We start from the raw sequence: 17,382 nt of genomic DNA on the forward strand, positions 1-17,382 counted from the left end.
TCACGTCTAAATCATTAATGTACAATACAAACAGCAAGGGTCCCAGCACCGATCCCTGAGGTACACCACTCGTCACAGGCTTCCGATTGCAAAAATAACTTTCGACCATCACCCTCTGCATCCTGCCACGAAGCCAATTTTGGATCCAATTTGCCGAATTGCCCTGGATCCCATGGGCTCTTACCTTCTTGACCATTCTTCCATGCGGGTCCTTGTCAAAAGCCTTACTGAAGTCCATGTAGATTACATCAACTGCTCTACCCTTATGTACACAACTAGTCACCTCCTCGAAAAATTCAATCAAATTTGTTAGACATGATCTCTACCTGAGATCGTGGGGAGAGATTTGTGGGTGTTAGGAATAAGTTTTAGCTTTAAAGTTTAAGTTTGATTTGTATTCCTGTATCTGTGAATTAAGGAAGGTCAAATGGAGTTTTAGTTTCACTTTAAAAAGGTGCTTGCATTTCTAATGACGAGTTTTATGGCTCCTAAAGAGAAAGTAAACATACAAAGGTAGAAGGATTGGACTGTTGCCTAGCAACAGGGACCCAGAGAGGCGGGTCCCTCCCACAGGCACACACACAGAAGAGAAACAGCAATTGTTTTGGCAGCTGTTTGAGTGCAGTTGGTTCTGAAAGTTGCTGCCAGGAGAGGAGCAAAGGGGACAGAAAGCCAATCCAAACTAAAGAAAAACTGCAAAAATTCTAAGGGAGTGGAAGAGGGGAAAGTCCAAAAAAGACCTTCTCAGCAAAGGAAGGGCAGGAACCTGGGAAAAAGTCCTGTTAAGTGAAGCTAAGATTGATGGGCAGAAAGAAAGGCTCCATGCTTCAGATGTAAAGAGATAAAAGCTGGATAATCTAGATTTAAAGCAAGAACAGCTTGCAAGAGGCAAGAAGATCCAAAGAGACAACTGAAGGTCTGTAACTCTTTGCTATGAATATATGGAGCATTGGTGTACTGTTCATGGCTAAGTCAGAGAGACAGGCTGTGTGAAAGACAGCATGATTACATGTGGTGACACAGAGAAGAGGAACATCAGAAGGAGAGTTCAAAACCCTGGGGGTGAACCCTTGCAGAAGATGTCTGAGAGAAAGCGTTGGTTTGGAGAAGATTCCAAGGCGAGGTCTTGGAGAGTGGAGACTGGAAACCCTTGTGTGAAGGAATTCAGTGAGACTGGTTGGTTCACAGTGTGACAAGAGTCTGGGGGTGGTGGTGGAGAGATTCATAGCATCTTGTTGAGGTGGCATTTGTCACTAGATTTCAAAGTGTGGTGTGTCTGACCACAGGGCCATTTACATGGATTGTGTACTTACTGTGTACATTAGAGTATAAGATAGTTTTTGTAACTTGTGTTATCCTTACAAATCTGTATCCATCTGTAAAGGTATAGTTGTGGGTGAAGGGGTATAAAAATATAGTTCATCATTTCTTGTTGAATAAATGTCTTTTGTTAAAAGTTCATCAGCTGACCTCCGTGCCTCTGTTCAGTAGCTACTCTCCATGTGTCTAAACAAAAAATTAAAGTGAGGATCTATGAAGCTGGGTTCCACTCTGGGATCAGGCTTGGCCAGGGTTAACCTCAGATGGGATCGTAACAACTGTTGTTGGGTCAAAGCCCTGGAAATTCCTCCCTAACAGCACTGTGGGTGTACCTACACCACATGGACTGCAGCGGTTCAAGAAGACAGCCCACCACCACCTTAGAGTTATAGAGTTATACAGCACAGCAACAAGCCCTTCAACTCATCAAACTCATCTCAAGGGCATTTAGGGACAAGCTGGCTGAGCCAGCAACACCCACATCCCATGAACAAATAAAATAAAAACATGGTTAGATGCCACTAAGTAGATGGCAATGCCTTAACCATTTGTGTGTTGTAAGGCCACTAGGACCCCTTCCATCCTTATCAAGGGGAGTGCTAACCTTCTCTCCTTTCATACAACACAACTTAATCACGTGTTGACAACATTATTTATAATCCGAAATATTGATAGCTATTACTGTGAGGGTGGTCAATTTAAGCGTTATGTAAATACATTATATTTGAATTCTGAGTTGTAACGTAATTGTCACATTGTGAGAAATATAAAAACTTATCGAAAGGAGCAAGAAACTCTGTCTTTCTGACCAATTTATTTTACATTTATGCAGCCGCTGCCTAATTATGCTAATCTATGCAGCTTCCCAGCCAATTGCTTTTCACTTCAACTCAGCCTCAGGATATCGTTTAAAAGTTTCCACGGGCCAAAAGTGAAATCGGTCCAGTGATTGTTCAGCCCAGCGCAATAGGAAAAACCCGACAGGGAGTGAGAGGAAAGTGACTGGGGATGATCACAGCCTCAATGGTTGGGGGTCATGTGACCGCCAACTCCTCAGCGGACAGCGCATGTGCAACATGGAGTGCCCATGCCCATTCTAAGGCAGAGGAGCAGAATGCATATCCAGTACTGTATGCTGTACACATATATTGATTGAAAAATAAACCTGCCTCGTGAAAACTGAAATTATTGTTGTACCTGCTATTCCCACTTTCATAGAATTATACAATGTTACAGCACAGAAAGAGGCCAGTCAGCCCATCAAGACTGCTTGCCAGCTCTTTGGAAGAGCTAACAATTAGCAAACGCATTGTATATGCCGTGCACCTCCTGATGTTTGTTTTTATGCTAACATTCATGTTAGTACCACAGCAGTGAGAGAGCAATCAGAGAGAGAGGAGCTAATGCAAATTAGCTTGGACTGAGGAAGGGTACAAAGTGGCAAATACTCTGAGTGACTACTTCTCCAAGTATTCATGGGGGAAGAAATGAGCAACAGGCCCAACACAAATAAGGATATCTCAAGTAAAACCAAGACTTCACCCGATAGAAATGGAAATTTTAGTTACGCTAAATCAGATTAAAATAAGCCTGTGGTGATGTATGATACTCATCCTTACTGTGCTGGGACAGTCCAGGAATTAACTTGTGAGTAACTGTGATAATCATTATAGGAAAACACTTGAAATTGGAGAGATGGCAATAGTATGGTAACAAATGTGTGTTAAAAAGGGGGAGACACGGGGAAGTACTGAATATGGAAATAGGGCATGAAAGTGAAGTTGAGAAGATCAGCCATGATCTCACTGAATGACAGAAGAGGTTCAAGGGGCTGTATGGCTTACACCTGCTCCTACAGTATGCAGTGTAGATGGAAGGATAAAATTATAAAGATATAATTGATTAAGCGAATGAGTTAAACTGTGGTGAATAGATTTCAATATAGCAAGTAGGAGACCATCAACTTTGGATCTAAAAGGGATAGATCATAAGAACATAAGAACTAGGAGCGGGTGTGGACAATTCAGCCCCTCGAGCCTGCACCGCGATTCAATACGATCATGGTTGATCTCATTTGGCCTCAACTCCAATTTCCTGCCCTTTCCCCATAACCTTTCAAACCGTTACTAATTAAAAATCTGTCTATCTCCTTCTTAAATTATTCAGCGTCCTGGAATCCACTGCACTCTGAGGTAGTGAATTCCACAGATTCACGACCCTTTGAGAAAAGTAATTCCTCCTCATCTCTGATTTAAATCTACCACCCCTTACCCTAAAACTATGGCCTCTCATTCTAGAATGCCCCACAAGGAGAAACATCCACTCCACATCTACTTTGTCTATCACCTTTAGCAAATTATATACCTCAATTAGATCTCCTCTCATCCTTCTAAACTCTAGCAAGTATAGGCCTAAACTGATCAATCTCTCCTCATAAGACAAGCCCCGCATCTCTGGAATCAATCTAGTGAACCTCCTCTGAACCGCCTCCAGTGCAACTACATCCTTCCTCAAGCAAGGGGACCAAAACTGTGCACAGTACTCCAGGTGCGGTCTCACCAATGCCTTGTACAGTTGCAAGAACACTTTCCTATTTTTATACTCTATTCCTTTAGCAATAAATGCCAAAATTCCATTTGCCTTCCTTATTACCTGCTGTACCTGTATAGTAGCTTTCAGCGATTCATGCACGAGGACACCCAGATCCCTCTGCACTGAAGCATTCTGAAGTTTCTCTCCATTTAAATAATAAGTCACCTTTTTATTCTTCCCACCAAAATGGATAACCTCACTCTTATCCACATTAAACTCCATCTGCCTAAAAAGTTGGAACCTTTCTGGAGTAAAATTAGGAAAAACTTCTATACGCAAAATTTGGAATTCTTAATCCCACAAATGGCAATACTAGATCAGTTGATAAACTTTAAACGTGAGATTGATAAAGTTTTGTTATCCAAATGTAGAGAAAAATTGAAGCTGCAGAGTTGTGGTTTTTGAGGTGAATAATGAAGAGACAAAGACCAAGATCAGGAAAAAACAGTCGGAATTTCTCAGGCACATTTTAAAAAATTCATTCATGGGATGTGGGTGTCGCTGGCTAGGCCAGCATTTACTCCCCACCCCTAATTGCTCTTGTTCAGAAGGTACTTAAGAGTCAACCACATCACTATGGGTCTGGAGTCACAGATAGGCTAGACCAGATAAGGACAGCAGATTTCCTTCTCTGAACTCCATTAATGAAGCAGATGGGTTTTTACAACAATCATTTCATGGTGGTCATCAGGCTTTTAATCCCAGATATTTATTGAATTTAAATTTCACCATCTGCCGTGGTGGTATTTGAACCTGGGTCCCTGGAGCATTACCCTGAGTCTCTGGAATACTAGTCCAGTGACAATACCACTGTGCCCCTAATAATAAGGAATCATGATTTAGAAATTCTGAAATGATCCGGAAAGATCGATGGTAAAAGAGGTGGAGGGAGACAAAGAGCAATCTTTTTAAAGAGCCTCGCAAACTGGACGAATGCACCACTGACGAAGATGGCCCACGCCTTTGGAGCAAGATTAATATCCGTGGTCGCCAACACCCTCTCAGGGCATGGTCCTAGAAGAGAATGAGATCCAAAGGCATAAAGGGATAATGGGACAAAGGTGATTTTATGGAGTTAGGTTGTATATCAGCCATGATCTCACTGAATGGTGGAAGAGGCTCAAGGGGCTATGTGGCCTCTTCCTGATGTTCTAGACTGTCTTGCTTCCTCATTGTTAAATAATGGAACTGATTATCAGGAGTAAGCATGATTATCATCTGTGCAACAAACAAAAGTAAGTTCCTACACATCTTTGAGGAAGATGGATTGTAAAATGATAAATATTAAACACAATGGCCAGCAATTGGAGCATTAGAATGCGCATGCACCACTCGTTCGTGCATTCTGCGCACGCGCGTGCGCCGGCGGTCAGGCCGGAGCTGCGCATGCCCGCCCGCCGCTTTCCCCTTTGACCTCCCCGGTGTGGTGGTGGAGCAGCGTGTGCCGAGGCCTCGTTCGCTCGTTCCAGGTCCGAAAGCGTCGAGTGCGGAGCGGGGGAGAGGCCCGCGGTCCAGCCATGAGCGCCATCGAGCAGATGAGGGCCAATGTGGGGAAGCTGCTGAAAGGCATCGACCGGTGAGGCGGAGAAACGAAAGCCCCGGAGCATAGCGACCGGGGACCGGGAAACAGCAGCAATAGGAATACTGACTTACATTTACATAGCGCCTGGCACAACCTCAGGCTGTTGCAAAGCACTTTGCAGCCAATCTTGTTAAGTGTAATCACTGTTGTAATGTGGGAAACATAGCAGCCATTAGCTGGGAGAGGAGGGGGAGTGGAGTGGGGAGTGGAGTGGGGGGAGGAGGGGGAGTGGAGTGGGGGGATTGGAGTGGGGGGAGTGAGGGAGTGGAGTGAGGGGGAGGGAGTGGAGTGGGGGGAGGGGGAAGTGGAGGGGGGGAGTGGAGTGAGGGGAGAGGAGGGGGAGTGGAGGAGGGGGGGCATGGAGGAGTGGGGGGAGGGGAGGGGGAGAGGCGGGAGGGAGGGGGAGAGGCAGGGGAAGGGCGGAGAGGAGGGGAGGGGGAGGGAGAGGGGAGAGGTGGGTGGAGGGGGGAGGGAGAGGGGAGAGGAGGTGGGGGGAGAGAGAGTGGAGAGGTGGGGGGACGGGGGAGGGAGGAGAGAGAGGGAGGGGGAGACGAGAGGGAGATAAGGAGGAGGAAGAGTGGGAGGAGAGAAAGGGTGGGGTTTCTGGCAGAGGTGTGGGGTGGCAGCTTCCAGAGCAGACAGAGGAAATGGAACAGGAGAATGGGCACATACTGCAGTTGCGCAAAGCACCAGCATCATATTTATGGGGAAAACAGCATCCAAGCCTCAAACAATCCAGGGCAACTGGCCCTATTATGGGACGATCCCGTAAGATCCGGGACAGCTGGTTACTATGTCATAAACAGGGATATGATAATGATACAGATAATGTTTTTATGATGTTAATTGTGGGATAAATATTGGACACGAGGGAGCACTCCCATGCTCTATTTCAAAATTGTCAAGGCAGACGTTGGTTTAACATGTCACTGGAAACACATGACACCTTTAGCAGGGCAGCACTCCCTCAGTGCTGTATGGAGATTGTCAGCCCTGATTTTTGTGCTCAAATCCTGGAACCCAGAACCTTGTTACTCAAGTGAAAGTGCCACCCACTCATCCACAGCTGACCCTCTGGCATTAGTGACTGGAATATTAGTGACTGGGGTATCAATAACTGGAGTATCAATGATCGAAGTATTGTGAATTCAAACACGTAATGTGTTGGCACTTCAGTGCAGTACTGAGGGAGTGCTGCAATTGAGACATTAAACTGAGGCCAAGTCTGCCTGTTCAGATCAATGTAAAAGATCCCATGGCACTATTGAATATATGGGAGTTCTCCTCGGTGTCTTGGCCAACGTGTATCCCTCATCAACATCACTAAAAGCAGATTATCTGTGTTTTTTTTCTCATTGCTGTTTTGAACATCACTGGCAAGATTGGTATTTATTGTTCATCCCTATTTGTCCACATGAGGTGGAGTTGGGTCTTCATACACCTGAGGGTAGTAAAGGGTCAACCATGGTTAAGACTTTTTAAGAATAACAGGTTTCCACCCCATAGGGAACCAGTTTGATTTTTATGACAATCCAATAACTGCATGGAATCTTTTACTGATGTCAGATTTTTATCCAGATTATTTTAATTGAGATCAAATTCTCAAACTGCTAAAGTGGGATTTAATGTTCTCTTGAGTTATTAATCCAGGCCTCTGGATTACTGTGAGAAGATGTTAGCTCCAATTGTCCTTTTTCCCCACAGGTATAACCCTGAGAATCTCTCAACGTTGGAACGCTATGTGGAGACACAGGCCAGGGAGAACGCATATGATCTGGAAGCCAATCTGGCAGTTCTTAAGCTGTACGTATATCTTTTTAGATTGACCTGAAGTGTTAACAGTTTCTCTCTTCACAGAGGCTGCCTGACCTGAGTATTTCCAGCATTTTCTGTTTTTATTCGTCAACTGAATTTAATTTAACTTTGAGAAGTCTGAATATTTTGATCTCTTGTTCCACTTTTCTCTCCTTTTTGAAGGCACTGCTCTGTTGTTGGAGTACAGTTCATGGTTCCAGGGTGCTAGTCACTTGCTTGCATCATTATTCATAGAATCTCACCATTATGAACATAGAGTTTTTGCAAGGTAATCTGTTACGGAGACCAAGCCCAACACTGGCTAATTACCTTCCCCCTAACCTAAGGGTGCAGAGATGAATTGTAGCATTCCTGTCTGAAACAAGCTAACGTGACAAACACTGAATCACAGAATGGCTGCCTTCTGTGCTGTAACCATTCAGCCCGTTGTGTCCATCCTGGCCCTCTGTAGGAGCAATTCACCTAGTGCCACTCCACAGCCTTTTCCCTGTAGCCCAGTTAATGAATACCTTGATTGAACCTGCCTCTGGCACACTCTCAGGCAGTGCATTCCAGATCCTAACCACCCGATGCAGAAAAAAAAAATTCCTCATATCACCATAAGTTCTTCTGCCAATCAACTTAAATCTGCACCCTCTGGTTCCCAACACCCCTGTCCATGGAAACGTTTTCTCCTTATTTACTGTATTGAAACTCTTCACACATACCTGATCTGAGTTTTGCGCTTTTTAGACAACTGATCTGCTAGATGAAGCATTGACCAAGAGCTGAGATCAGTTTAGCTGTTCTGCTCCTCAGTGATGAGCTGTGATGTAGGGAGACGCGCTGAAAGGAAATGAGAACAAAGGGAGTTCCCTCAAATTTAAAACAACATGTGCGAAAATAGCTCTCTTAGTGATCCTTTTGCCTCTCTTTTTCCTTGCAGGTATCAGTTCAATCCCGCTTTCTTCCAGACCACCGTCACTGCACAGATCTTGCTGAAAGCGCTGACGAACCTGCCACACACAGATTTCACACTCTGTAAATGTATGATTGACCAGACGCATGTATCCTTGCAAAACAGGCTGCTGCTTCAGCATGGGGTTGCCAGATTCTACTTTTCATCAACAACTAATATATTGATGCACTCAGGTTTTCACCTTCCAGCTAAGGGTAAAAAACCGAGACTGATGGAATGGGCGGTTCTTTCGAGGATTATTTACCACTCACTTCAAAAAATTGAACTGTTTATCTCCCTCAGGCCTCTGTTTGGCTTTAAGACCCAAGTTTGGTGCCACTGTGCTATGATCTCTTGATTTTTGCTGATGTTCTCTACTTGGCCGTGGCTCAGTGGGTTGCAATCTCACCTCTGACTCAGAAGGTTGTGGGTTCAAGTCTCACTTTGAGCCTTGCTTCTGTACAGTTTTGTAAATTGAGTATTGTATTGATCTAGCATAGCATCAGAGGAGCTCTGTTCGTACCTTCCTGTTCAGTTTTTGAGAGAACAGTTTTGCAATTTTTTGCCAGTCCTGGCTTCTGAGAAATTGCAATGATTCCAATTCTCCTGCTTTGAGTAGTCTACCCACTGAAGTCACCTTCACCATGCATCTTCACACTGTCCTCCCTCACTGTTCTTCTCATTCCACCCCATGTTGACTGCCAACAATGGTTGTGTTTTGAGACACAGTCTCTGCCACTTATAATAGTGAGCACATTGGTGTTAATGCAATTTATTCAGTTTGAGGGGCGGGTGATAAAGCCCTTCTTATGATCCTTGTGGTCTCTGCTGCTCACTATGATACCAAATGGTGTGTGAGATGCAGCTGTCACTCTTGTCTCCTGTACTTACCTGTACAGTCTGTTGGCAAAGTGAGTGCTACAGTGTAGATGTTGCAAATGCTGTGGCAATTGATTGCACGCTCTAGTGATTAAGAGCAGCTGATATTAATTGGGGAAGATTAGGGCACATATATAAGAACCAGATTCCACCTCTGTGGGGGAGAAACTATTATGCACTTAGGTTACACTGGGCTTTGTGAATAAACCTATGTCGACTACAGACTGGCTCCAGCTTCTTCCCTTACCAGATGCCTGCTCATCAGATTAACAGGAGAGACAGGGCAACCTCAAGGCTTCCTGGGGCTCTCTGTTAAATATTGTGCGGGGTTAATAGGGTGTGAAAGATTGCCCGATAAAACTGGCACACTTGTCTTCTAAGCGGTTGACCCTTGTGGGACTGTCAAATGGTTAGTTCCATCTGTCCAATGTAGGTGGCTGCCGGGATAAGTGGTGAGAATTATATGAATTGAAAAGTAATCCTTCTTAATCAAGGCACAGAAAGTATCGAAATTAATCTTCCTTAATGGATCATAAACAGCAAGAGGAGCGACCGATCCAACAGATCCTGAATCTCGGCGATCTGCTGGAGACCTGTCACTTCCAGGACTTCTGGGTAAGTAAAGAATCTGAGGCTGTGTTGTCATGTTAGAGGCTCCCAAGTAAAATGTACCTTATCGTTGAGTGCAAGACAGGAGAATCCCTTGGATCTGTGAGAGTTAAAATGTAACTTTGATGTTGCATTCTGTTCAACTTGGCCTCTGGCGTGGGGGCACAGTGATGTAGCATTGTGATGCTTCAGTGCACTTAAACCAGCACAAAGTTTTGCCACTGCAGTTTCCCTCCCTGTGCTAATTTTCTGAAGATGTGGAGGTTAAATGGTTTCCTACAAATAGAGGGAAGATATAGAGCAATCACCTTGCACCATTATCACTTGGTCTAGTGACTGACTATAAAGTGGCAGTGCTGGAGGCTAAGAGAATAGGGTGATATAAGATACACCAACACTCTCGACAGAGAAATTAAAATATCTGGCTTTTGCTTGTCCATCTATTGTATTTCTGCTAAAGTCCCCATCCGTCAGTTAGCCTCAGCTCTGCAAATGACCTGGGTCTTAACATATATATAAGGGGGCTGTCATTGTGCTTTGACAGGAGGGAGGAAGAGGAAGTGTGTATCATACAGTATAATTTCTGTATCAAACCCTCCTTCCCTCCAATGAAGTACATGCTGCCTGACTGATTGGAACAGTGGGTTTCTGGAGATTAAGGTAGTAGCATGATAGCTCACCACCCTCTTTTGTGAAGTGACAGTTATTTAATTTCAATGTACTTCTTTGTCCAGCGCAACCTGGAAGAAAACTCTGAGCTGATTGATGGCATAACGAGCTTTGAAGATTCAGTACGAAAATGTAAGTACAGGCCACGATCGGAAAATTGCTTTCATTTTCTTGTAAATGGAGAAGGGAACTGTGCAAGGGGTTAATATTATATCTAGCAGGTACTGATAGAATGTGGGTTTTAAACTAGTAGATCTCCTGTGGCATTGCTCAGCGAGACAAGAGGATAAAGAGAGGCAATGTCATCACCGAGCAGCAGTCACAACAACTTGTGGCACCTTTAACAGTAACATGTTCCAAGGTGCTTCTGGCATAACCTGTAATTAAAGTCACAGGGACCCATTCATAATAGGATTCCCCATTATGACTGCATGCCTCCTTCTGTGCTGTAGCCATTCTATGATTCTATAAGAACAGATATTTGGGCTGCAAGGCAACATTCTTGTGCCATTTGTGGGATCTTAAAAAGAAAGCTGCATCTTTGTTGGAATAATTAACCACTGTTTGTTATAATGCTGCCATTTGATGGGTTTCGCAAAGAACAGCTATTTTTGTTTGGTTCAATTGCCAGCAGGACTTTTTAGTTGCCTCCCGTGTGGAGGAGATCAGGTGTCTGAGGTAAAACCAGTTTTTTGTGTGGGGATGTTCAAACTATTCTATCAAGGATGGCTCCTAACTTGTTGGAATTCTGCCCACAGTTATCTGTCATGTCGTTGGAATCACTTATCAAACAATTGAGAAATGGCTGCTGGCTGAAATGTTAGGAGATCTGACAGGTAAGGGTTAATGCCATCTGTGAAATGGAACTGCCCTGGACTGTTGCACAAGGCTGGTTTGCACTGAGGTGCAATTATAAAACTTACGGCTAGAAAATCTCTTTAGAACTAAATTTAATGTAAATGTAACATACTGTTATACAGTCAGAAATATGGTTCACTTTCACCGCTCCCTTAGTGTTAGAATCAAAATCATTGTGTTGTCGTCTGTTAATTTGTTCTTTCCAAGGAGCTCAAAGCTGTGGGACTTGTCGCTCAATCTTCTGTTCCTTTCGTGAGCTACAAGTTTTTAAAACTATGCTTGGCATTGCCTAATCACTTCTTCATGACTTAGTTAATCTTCATTTTCGATTATGGCCCTTCACGTATGTTTCTTAACGCAGTAAAAATATTACGGACTGTCCTTTGGGCCTGTTAGTAAAGGCAGCGTGTAACTAAGACATAAACATAGGAATGTCCCCAGTTTGATTCAATCTTTATAATCAGGCAAAATACTGCAGATGCTGGAAATCTGAAACAAACACAGAAAAAGCTGGAAAAACTCAGCAGGTCTGACAGCAGCTGTGGAGAGAAAGACAGAGTTAACGTTTCAAGTCCGTATGACTGCTTGAGCTCTGAAGGAGAGTCATACAGACTTGAAACGTTAACTCTGTCTTTCTCTCCACAGATGCTGCCAGACCTGCTGAGTTTTTCCAGCATTTTTGATACAATTTTTCCTCAATTGGATCTTACTGTACTTCGGACCCTCTCGTGGTTTACCAGCTGATCCTCTTGTTTCTTTATGAAGTGCCACCAGATGATTTCCCTGCAGTCTAAACACCAGTATTTGTTTTTGGAAGACCTGCTCACATTTGCATGTGGAGAGTGGCTGCTCGGGTGAGCCGCTTGAAGGTGACTGCACTTGAACCCACCTTTGGGAGGGAGGAGAAGGAAACAGTTGCTTTTCCAGCTGCAGTATCAGACAGTTAAAATCTTCACTCTTGGGACCAAAGTTTGAAACCTGGCATCAATTAAAATTTACGTTTTGGTTCCCCTTTTAAAAAAACCATGGTACAGTGGTTCCTGTTGATCCATTTGAGGATATCCTATTGCAACATGTAGAACAATCCATGCCAATAATTTGTATATTTATGTATGCATAAATAAACTGTCAACTTGTGCTAGTTAAACCTGATTTTACGCTTTCCAGTCCTCATCCATTACCACAGTGTACACTGTTCATAGCTTCACATTCAAAGTGAAAAGTGAATTCAAACTGACTTGCAAAAACTTGTATACTTAGCATGTGACATCACTTTCTCCAAACCTCTGTGCTTCACCAGACTCGATGCAAAAATATAGATGAAAATACAGGATATCAAATATCTAGTACTCAAAGTAAGGCTGAGCCAGTTTAATGGCGCAGTTCTCCTTGTAATGGATAGACTGTTTTTTCACTCAAGTCCATTGAATACCAGTATAGTTTGAGGGTACGGTAGCATAGTGGTTATATTCTCTCTCTCCCTCCCTCTCTTTCTCTCCTCATTGTCCGTGTATTGCTAATCATGGCTCATGCCATGATTTCACGATGGGGTTAGATGAAGAGGCATGCCCCAAGAACTACCTCAGACAGTCCAGGGATTGAACATTGGCATTATCCTGCACCATACTCTAGCCATCTAAACTGACTGAGCCAGTGGTTAAATTACTGGACTGATAATCCAGAGTTTGGAACTCGCCAGGGCGGTTTGAGGATTTAAATTCAACTTTGAAAAGATGGTTTTGGTAAAAGTGATCACGAACATAAGAACTAGAAGCAGGAGTAGGCAATTCAGCCCCTCTAGCCTGCCCCGCCATTCATTATGATCATGGCTGATCTCATTTCGGCCTCAACTCCAATTTCCTGCCCCCTCCCCATAACCTTTCAACCCGTTACTAATTAAAAATCTGTCTATCTCCTCCTTAAATTTATTCAGTGTCCCGGCATCTATTGCACTCTGAGGTAGTGAATTCCACAGATTCACGACCCTTTGAGAAAAGTAATTCCTCCTCATCTCAGATTTAAATCTACCACCCCTTACCCTAAAACTATGGCTTCTCATTCTAGATTGCCCCACAAGGGGAAACATCAGCTCCACGTCTACTTTGTCTATCCCAATTAGCATCTTATATACCTCAATTAGATCCTCTCATCCTTCTAAACTCTAGTGAGTATAGGCCCAAACTGCTCAATCTCTTTTCATAAGACAAGCCCTGTATCTCTGGAATCAATCTAGTGAACCTCCTCTGAACCGCCCCCAGTGCAACTACATCCATCCTCAAGTAAGCGGACCAAAACTGTGCACAGTACTCCGGGTGCGGTCTCACCAATGCCTTGTACAGTTGCAACAACACTTCCCTATTTTTATACTCTTTTCCTTTAGCAATAAATGCCAAAATTCCATTTGCCTTTCTTATTACCTGCTGTATCTGCATTCTAGCTTTCAGCGATTCATGCACGAGGACACCCAGATCCCTCTGCCTCTGAAGCATCATTTAAATAATAAGTCGCCTTTTCATTCTTCCGACCAAAATGGATAACCTCACACTTATCCACGTTAAACTCCATCTGCCAGATTTTGGCCCATTCACCTAACCTGTCTATATCCATTTGTAAATTTCTTATTTCTTCATTGCAACTTACGTTCCCACCTATTTTGGTGTCATCTGCAAATTTAGCTATAGTACCTTCAATTCCTGACTCCAAATCATTAATATAGATTGTAAATAGTTGGGGCCCAATAACCGAACCCTGTGGCACCCCATTAATTACAGCTTGCCATCCAGAAAAAAGACCCATTTATCCCGACTCTCTGCTTTCTGTTGGTTAGCCAATCCTCTATGCAAGCTAATATATTACCCCTAACTCCGTGTGATCTTATCTTGTGTATTAATCTTTTGTGTAGCACCTTTATCAAAGGCCTTCTGGAAGTCCAGATATATTACATCTACAGGATCCCCATTATTCACTTTGCTTGTCACATTTTGCGCTGCCGGATTGTCAACAAAATCAACTGATTCACTAATGTCTTTTAAGGAAGGAAACCTGCTGCCTCATCTGGCCTGCCCTATACCTGACTTCAGTTCCACACCTCCTAACCACTCTCAGAAGCTGCTCAGTAAACAGGTGGCTTGTCCAGCAATGCCATATCTGAAAATTAGTTTCTTAAAAAAAAACTATTTTGTATTGTGGTGAGTTTAGGAGCTTGATGCAGCTGAACATCAGAAGTGGAAATTATGCAATTCTGGAAACTAGTCAGTTGACGCTTGGGGGAATGCACAGAGGTGAATCGCCTTTTTCTCTGTAACAGTACATGACCTTCATGCAACCCCTCCCTATTTGGCATGGTCAGATTCAGAGTGTGAACTCATTGTTGACGTTGCACACCTGGCCAAAATCCCTGAGTTTGGCTGGATACACTCTGACTTGTGGTTTTAATTTGTCTTTGAAAGTTAAATTATCTCCAGTGTCTCAATAATGTGTGAAAACATTTATTTTTCAGATACACAATTGCAAGTTTGGATGAGTAAATACGGCTGGACTGAGGCCGTACCGGACAAAATCTTCATCTGCAATCAAGAAGAAAGTATCAAACCCAAAAACATTGTGGAAAAGATAGATTTTGACAGTGAGTTTTATATATCAAGCAGTTCCTCACTCCGGGGATGGGCACAGTTAGATTGTGACTGTGTTTCTTGCGTTACTAAAAGACTTTCTGGAGGCAGTGAGTCGCTGAGGTTGTGTTTCTCATGACATCTCATTTGTCTGCCCATTTTACAAATGTGAGCACAGGCAGCCTATTGTATCGTGGGGTGAGGTGACACAGCTCAAACTGGTCATACCCTCAGCTGATAGTCACACACCCAGGCACTCTGAGTTGGAGGGATAGTGGTCACTGGATTACTATTGGGAGCAAGAAATAGGGCAGATTTCCCCTCACCCCCTCCTCTGCCCAGGAACGATATAGCTGGTTGTCAGATTTTTGACTGATAATGGTCCCATTGGGACATCTTACTGTGTTAAAGGCAGTATAGAAATGCAAGTTGTTGTTGTAGTATCCCACTACTGTTCTGGCTAAGACCAACTAATTATTATTGTGCTGATCAAACAAATTTACAGATTATTTCTCTCAGACTTGAGTGTTGTCCTATGGAGCTTTTATAAATACACAATTAAGTCTGACTCTCACCCTACATTTAAAGACGGGCGATATCTTTATGGTGTGTGCGTTTTTCAATTTCAGATTGAGAATATGGAGCTGACAAGTGTTTTTTCTTTGATTTCCAGGTGTGGCTAGCATCATGGCGTCATCACAGTGAGCTCCTGCTATTTCAAACTTCCAGTCATTTTTTGTTTTCTGACCAAAATGCTATTTCTATAATTCTTGTCAATAAAATTATTGAAATTACTTGCATTGTACAAGCAGATTTAGTTAATGAATGAAGAAGCCATTTGATATACAGAAGCAGACACCTCTTGTGCACCGCCTATTGTAGTCACTCCATCATTGGTGTCCATATCTTCAACAGCCTAGGCTTTAAGCTGTGGAATTCTCTCCCTAAACTTCTCCTCTCTTACATTCCTAATGAAGATCCTTAAAACTTTTTGTCCAAGCTTTTAACCACCTATCCAAATATCTCAAGTCCGAAACGTCAACTGTATCCCTCTCCGCAGATACTGTCAGACCTGCTGAGTTTTCCCAGGTATTTTTATTTTTGTTCTAGATTTCCAGCATCCACAGTATTTTGCTTTTATCCAATTTTCTCTTTGTGTGGCTCACTGTCAAACTATGTCTGATAACTCTGTTGTGAAGTGCCTTGAGGTGTTTGCCTACAATAACGGCGTATAAATACAATTTATTATTGAAACACAGTTGTATGAGTCACTGACAATTTTGTCCTTTCCCCTTCCCACCACCACTCCTCTCCTAACTCTTGCTGAGTTAAAGCTACATAGGATGAATCTATCGTCAGAACCTCACCCAAGTGGACACTCTGTGTGTGTGTGTGTGTGTGTGTGTGTGTGTATGTGAGCCTAGGCAGTGGGTGTCAGCACATGGTTTGATTGTGGTCTCCTTGCAGGTGGGGTCTACCCAGCAGTATGCTCGGGAAGACAATCAGGAGAGAGCAATCTGCTAATACTTTAATTTCCCTTTGTAACAAACATTGGAGATTCGAGTTGGATAACTCAGTACGGGGTTGGGGGCAGGGTGTAGGATGAGTTGGTTAGCTCACTTGACTACATGACCAGCTTATGGTTCAGAATAACAGCTTCAACTCCTGTGTCAGCTGTAGTGGACTTGGGACCGGCCTCCTCGCCTGCCCCGTCCTTAATGCAGAGTGGTGCTCCTCAAGCTATATAACCAGCTGTGTGTCTCTATTGAGATGCCTATAGTGCCTCAGACTATGGCTAATTACCTACCTACCTAACTCAGTACAGGCCAGTAATCAGAGGCTGGGACCTCCCTGGTTCCAATTGTCTTTCTGCTGCAATGCTATAGTTGGCCAACAATTATGGTTATTTTAGCTACATAACGTTTTGCTACAGGAAGTATGTTTTAGAAAAAAAGGTGCTTTCCCATATGTACGAGGTTAAATCAAGTGGAAGAGGAGTATTGAGCTTTTTTTCCTTTGTGGAAAGTAAGACTTGCATTTCTATAGCACTTTTCACCACCTCAGGACATCCCCAAGCACCTTACAGAAAATCAAGTACCTTTGAAATATAATCTTTGTTGTGAAGTGGGAAACGTGGCGACCAATTTGTGTACAGCAAGGTCTCACAATCAGAAATGAGGTTATTACCAGATATTCATCACTCAACTAAAGCCTGAAACTGATTGTTAGCTAGGAAACCAGGGTTAACTATCCTGCTCATGGGAGCTTTCACATTCACCTGATAGGACAGACGGGAACTCAGTTTAATATTTGATCAGAAAAGCTGCACTTCTAACCATGCAGCACTCCCTGAGTACTGCACTAAAATGTCAGCCAAGATTATAGACTTCAGTCTCTGGAGTGGGTCTTGAACCGGGACCTCCTGCTGCTGAGGTGAGTGTTACCCATTGAGCCATTCACACAACAAGCAAAAATCCATATTCCTATTAATTTGTGTCTACTTCAAGTTG

General features: G+C 43.3%; 2 protein-coding genes and 1 non-coding gene across 6 annotated transcripts in view; 1 reads left to right on the plus strand and 2 right to left on the minus strand.

Annotated features, from left to right (window-relative positions):
• Positions 1–17,382, minus strand: part of clip3 (CAP-GLY domain containing linker protein 3) — a 183,199-nt gene that overhangs the window by 95,376 nt on the left and 70,441 nt on the right. The window lies entirely within an intron of this gene.
• Positions 1,820–1,946, minus strand: LOC121272741. The gene has a single exon (XR_005941904.1). It is a non-coding gene; the product is annotated as a U6atac minor spliceosomal RNA (small nuclear RNA).
• On the plus strand, positions 5,309–15,666 carry eif3k (eukaryotic translation initiation factor 3, subunit K). Its single transcript, XM_041179239.1, has 8 exons — positions 5,309–5,488; positions 7,199–7,297; positions 8,235–8,355; positions 9,666–9,740; positions 10,469–10,535; positions 11,162–11,239; positions 14,761–14,886; positions 15,546–15,666. Exons 1-8 carry the CDS (start codon positions 5,430–5,432, stop codon positions 15,575–15,577), a joined length of 657 nt encoding a protein of 218 aa, XP_041035173.1. The 5' UTR covers positions 5,309–5,429; the 3' UTR covers positions 15,578–15,666.

The sequence above is a fragment of the Carcharodon carcharias genome, chromosome 34 (genome assembly GCF_017639515.1).
Source record: "Carcharodon carcharias isolate sCarCar2 chromosome 34, sCarCar2.pri, whole genome shotgun sequence".
Lineage (NCBI taxonomy): Eukaryota > Metazoa > Chordata > Chondrichthyes > Lamniformes > Lamnidae > Carcharodon > Carcharodon carcharias.

What these genes read in the sequence shown, in the direction of transcription:
- eif3k (XM_041179239.1), top strand. Translation starts at nt 5,430, where the DNA reads ATGAGCGCCATCGAGCAGATGAGGGCCAATGTGGGGAAGCTGCTGAAA. An exon ending in GTATGATTGACCAGACGCAT is followed by an intron (nt 8,356 to 9,665) that starts GTATCCTTGCAA and finishes GATCATAAACAG; the next exon opens with CAAGAGGAGCGACCGATCCA. An exon ending in TGAAGATTCAGTACGAAAAT is followed by an intron (nt 10,536 to 11,161) that starts GTAAGTACAGGC and finishes TTCTGCCCACAG; the next exon opens with TTATCTGTCATGTCGTTGGA.